The sequence below is a fragment of the Crocuta crocuta genome, unplaced genomic scaffold, assembly GCF_008692635.1.
Source record: "Crocuta crocuta isolate KB4526 unplaced genomic scaffold, BGI_CrCroc_1.0 scaffold27, whole genome shotgun sequence".
NCBI classification, from domain to species: Eukaryota; Metazoa; Chordata; class Mammalia; order Carnivora; family Hyaenidae; genus Crocuta; species Crocuta crocuta.
Window position 1 is genome coordinate 5,636,707 of NW_027532250.1, and position 5,150 is coordinate 5,641,856.

Below are 5,150 nucleotides of genomic sequence, written 5' to 3' on the forward strand. Positions count from 1 at the left end.
GAGGCCGCCGGCGACAGTGCGCGACACAGCGGGCCGAACCCCGGCGCGGCGGGCCTTCGGCGTCTGATCCCAGTTGTTACTCTTGGGATCCACGTGATCACGGTCCTCGGTGTCTCACTAGCTGGGCAGGGGACCCGCCCAGCGCGTCGCTGATTTGCCGGGCGCTGACGCTCAGCTGGGGTTCCTCCCGAGCCCGCCGCGCCCCGCGCACCCACCCCCCAACGCAGCCTGACGCCGTCCTCTCTGCAGAGCACCCCGGTGACCCGGGGGCGACGCCTTGGGGACCAGACGCCCACGGCGGCAGGTGCAAAGGCGACCGGGCCGGGGAGGCCAAACGCCTCGGCCAAGANGAGCCGCCGATGCGCAGCCAGGCTGGGGCGGCCGGGCCCGGCCAGCGCCCTCTAGGCAGCGGAAGTGGAGCTTGCTTTACATCCGTCCTCCCCGCCTGGCGGAGTTGGGAGAAGGAAGGCTGGGGGGTGTGGAAAAATAAAAGGAAAAGTGCTTGCACCATGTAGATCAGCGCCCCCCGCCCCTGGCACCCCGGCCGGCCGGGGACCTCCCAGTCTGCGGCCATGAACGCGAGCAGCGAGGGCGAGAGCTTCCCGGGCTCGGTGCAAAGTAAGTGCTTTTCCGGGCGCAGTGCGCGCTCCGGGGCCCAGTGCGCGCTCCGGGGCCCGGGCCCAGGCACGTCTGCGACGCAGCGAGCAGGCCCGGGGCCCCGAAATCGGGGTGACGGCGCGGAGCCGGCGTCTCGGGCACCGCGGCGGGCGCGCCGGGCAGGGGGCGCCGGAGTGGGCCTGGGATGGGAGCACCCAACGCGGTGGATGGCGGGGGGCGCTCTCCAGCCCGGCAAGACCCTGGGAAGGGAACGGTGGGGGAGGGCACGCCGTTCAGACAATCGCCACCCCCTCGGGGGATTCCCCGCCCCCCCCCGGCGGAGTTTGGGGGAGGGGGGTGGGGGGTAACTGCGATTCCGCTGATGGGAAAACTTCTGCCTTGGTGGCTCCGAATCACTGAAGTCCGGGGACCCGAGGGTCGCATGCGGTCTGGCGGGCTGGGCTGGCCGCCGCACTGCAAAGCCTTTCCCACGTTAAAGGTGGAGGTCTGAATGGGGAATGGGGCGGTGGTCGCTTTCTTCGAGTTTGGGGTTCATTTTAATTTTCCTGCTGGGGACAGCGTCCTAACTCACGTACCTGATGTCTCCGCCGCATCGTTTCCCCAAAGTGCGGTCCGGAGCCGGAGCGCAAACCAGCCGCCTGGCAGCGCGAGCGCGTATTTAAAAAAAGAAAAAAGAAACAAGCTGGCTGCGCCCCACCCGTTAGATGGGGGACGTGGGGGAGGGGATCCGTGGCCTTACCCAGAGCGGTTCGGACGCACGCAGCCTCGAGAACCAGCCTCCCGCTCAGGGCTTTGTAGGCATCTGGCGCATAGTAGGCGCTTAGCTTAGCCGTTTTAGACACACTGAGTCCCAAACTTGGCCGGATAATCCTTGCATAACTTGGGAAAAGCACAGATTTCTCTGAACACCAGCCCCTTCTGCACCCTACCTCCATTATGACTCAGTATCTCCAAAGTGGGGCTCAGATATGTCCATGTTTAANTGAGCGGTACCCGCGCCCCGTGGTTTTTATTTGGCCTGTTGATTCTCACTGCAAATGCAGGGGGTGAGGCATATTTTATCATTCCACCTTTTCAGAGGGGTGTACGCTCACATTCAAATGGGGTGTCTTAGGAACCCCCCAGGCTCATGCTGGGGGTTGGGGACCCTGTGCTGGGCCTTTACAAGCACTATCTCATTCAATCCTCGTAACCATTCTAGGCAACAGAAACTTCCCATTTTACGGGTGAGAGAGACCAAGCCCAAGTCACTGTAAATCAGTGTCAGGATTCTAAGGAAAGTCTTGATCATTACTTGCACGCTTTGCCACAGCCTGGAGACATTATTATTAAAACCCTTTCATACTGGTATCAGTCTTGTTCGATCATTAAGGAATCACTGATGCAAGTCGTTTCATTTCCTGGTTCCTTGTTTTCTTGAGTCTCATGGGCACCTCAGCTATAGGGAGGCAGCGTCCGGAGGAATAGAAAAAGCTTCATTCCTCCCGTCCGCTGATTTTGATGTACTTACCCGCACGGGGCACTCTGAAAGACGGCTTATAAAACGTGACAACTCAGGGGCGCCTGGGTGGCTCCGTCGATTGGGTGTCCAGCTCTTGAGTTCAGCTCAGGTCACGATCTCACAGTTCGTGAGTTCCAGCCCCACGTCTGACTCCGTGCTGACAGCGCAGAGCCCGCCTGGGATTCTGTGTCTCCCTCTCTCTCTTCCCCTCTGCCGCTTGTGTGCTCTCGCTCTCTCTCTCTCTCTCTCTCAAATAAATAAACCTAAAACAATTCTTTTGAGAAAAAAAGGTGACAGTACAGCCCAGACTCTCTGTTCTTAGCAAGTCAACCAAATTGTATTTCCACACAGAGGTTACTTGCCTTTGCTCAACTTGGGGAAAAATGGAACATAATGTAATTAATTATAAATTTTCAGAAAGTTATGATGCATATGTACCAACCATATATGCACAAAGGTAGTATGACTTAGACTTGAGGAAAATTAGAAATAATATAAAGACCTTATAAGTACTGAGGCTATGATGCACAGATAACATTCGATAGTGTGCTATTAAATAATTAGATTTATAAAAATTTTAGGGATCTAGCCATAATGCTTATACGATATTATGTGGGGGAAAGACTGATTTTACAGTACATTGTGATCTTAATGTTTAAGCGTTAAGAAAATAAATGGAATGGGGCACCTGGGTNCATCCATAAGTGGAGAGATTGTAAGTGCTTTTCCCTCCTGCTTCTTCTATTCCTAATTTTCTGTTATTAACATGAGTTTCCTTATAATGAGGCAAAGAAAATTTTAAAAATAAAAATTAAGGTAGTCATATTAGAGACTCATTCATTGATTATATGTTTTTTTATATTTTTTAAGTTTTATTTATTTTGAGAGAGAGGAAAGAGAGAGCACTCGCATGCACGTGCACAAGTTGGAGAGGGGCAGAGAGAGAGAAATACACTGTCAGCACAGAGCTGGACACTGGGCTTAGACCCACAAACCTGTGAGATCATGACCCATGCCTAAGTTGGACGCTTAACTGTCTGAGCCACCGAGGCGCCCTGATTGTATTTCTTTATTTAGCAAACATTTACCTAGCACTTTCTTTATTTTTTAAAAAAATTTTTAATGTTTTATTTATTTCTGAGAGCGAGAGAGAGAGAGCACGAGCGGTGGAAGGTCAGCGAGAGACACACAGAATCTGAAGCAGGCTCCAGGCTCTGAGCTAGCTGTAAGCACAGAGCTCGACGCAGGGCTTGAACCCACGAACCGTGAGATCATGACCTGAGCCGAAGTCGGACGCCCAACCAACTAAGCCACCCAGGCGCCCCTACCTAGCACTTTCTTATACAGTGCCAGATACTGTGGGAAGTGCTTCACAAATGTTAACTCACTACTAACTTTTGGGATCATTATGGTTGAGAAACAATATCCCTGTCAGTTAGGAATGAATTTTGGCTACAAGTAACAAACTGAACTATGCAAGCCTAATGAAAAGTCTGGGATTGGTTGATTCGCGGGATCCATGAAGTAAGGACGAGCATCTGTAGGGATCTTAGCATTTTCCTTATAGTAACAACATAGCCGCAGAAGCTCCTGGCATCACATCTGCATTCCAGGCCAGAAGAAGAGGGAACCAGTCCCAGCCATCACTAATCCCTTTTTATCATGAAAGCCAGATTTTCCCAGAAGTTCCCAAGTATGTAAGGGACCAAGATCACTTAGACTAGTAGGGCTCATGGATGGGGGAGAGGGGGGTGTAAAAGTGGAGGGGCTGGTTTTCATAATGACTGGGAAGTACATCTACGTTTTATTGGGATAGGACGCGGCTACTGGTCCTTCAAAGCGCAAGCAGCCCTGCATATTGAAGATCTTTCTTGCATAAAATGCCACCAGGGCCCTACGGGCAGTGGTGCATCAGGAGCCCCTGTCCCTTGGGTCTGAAATGGCGCCGCTGGCTAGGACGACGGAGGGGAGCAGCACGGACATCGCGCCAGCCACTGGCCATCACTGCCGCCCTGTCCTTTTCTCCTACTGTGAATCTGGTCCGTGTTGCGGTTGTAAGCTGTTTGGAGTTAACTACACAGTCAGTTAATCCGTGACTTTCCGTTTGTCCCGTGGAGTTTCAGGTAGCACAACGGTGCTGGTGGAGCTGACGCCCGACATCCACATCTGCGGCATCTGCAAGCAGCAGTTTAACAACCTGGATGCCTTCGTGGCGCACAAGCAAAGCGGCTGCCAGCTGACCGGCACGTCCGCGGCCGCCCCCAGCACCGTGCAGTTTGTGTCTGAAGAGACCGTGCCTGCCGCCCAGACTCAGACCGCCACCAGGACCATCACCTCCGAGACCCAGACGATCACAGGTACAGCTGGGGGGCGGGGGAGACGGGTCGGGAGGGCCTGCCTGGGTCCTGGGCACCTCCGTGGAACTTAGGAAAAATGTGGATTCCCAGGGTCCACCATGTGGGGTTACGGATTCCTTTGTTTTTAATGTTTATTTATTTTTGAGAGAGAGAGAGAGAGAGAGAGAGACAGCGTGAGCAGGGGAGGGTCAGAGAGAGGAAGACACAAAGTCTGAAGCAGGCTCCAGGCTCCGAGCTGTCAGCACAGAGCCCGACACGGGGCTCGAACCCACGAACCGTGAGATCATGACCTGAGCCGAAGTCGGATGCTTAACCCACTGAGCCACCCAAGTGCCGCATGGATTCTTTTGTTTTTAATGTGTTTTTTAAATTTATTTTTGAGAGAGAGAGAGAAAGAGAGAGAGACAGCGTGAGCAGGGGAGGGTCAGAGAGAGGAAGACACAGTCTGAAGCAGGCTCCAGGCTCCGAGCTGTCAGCNTTTTTTAATGTGTTTTTTAAATTTATTTTTGAGAGAGAGAGAGAGAAAGAGAGAGAGATAGCGTGAGCAGGGGAGGGTCAGAGAGAGGAAGACACAGAGTCTGAAGCAGGCTCCAGGCTCCGAGCTGTCAGCACAGAGCCCGACGTGGGGCTCAAACCCACAAACCGTGAGATCATGACCTGAGCTGAAGTCAGAC

At 53.5% G+C, this 5,150-nt stretch overlaps 1 protein-coding gene across 2 annotated transcripts in view; it reads left to right on the top strand.

Moving 5' to 3' along the window:
• The first annotated feature begins 363 nt into the window (after positions 1–363).
• Positions 364–5,150, top strand: part of LOC144243254 (zinc finger protein 64) — a 105,462-nt gene continuing 100,675 nt past the window's right edge. The window contains exons 1-2 of one of the 2 annotated variants that reach the window (XM_077778295.1): positions 364–618; positions 4,237–4,476. In XM_077778295.1, coding sequence (XP_077634421.1) covers positions 573–618; positions 4,237–4,476 — 286 coding nt within the window. In that variant the 5' untranslated portion in view covers positions 364–572. The remainder of the gene's footprint in view (positions 619–4,236; positions 4,477–5,150) is intronic. The other variant, XM_077778296.1, reaches the window with a different exon arrangement.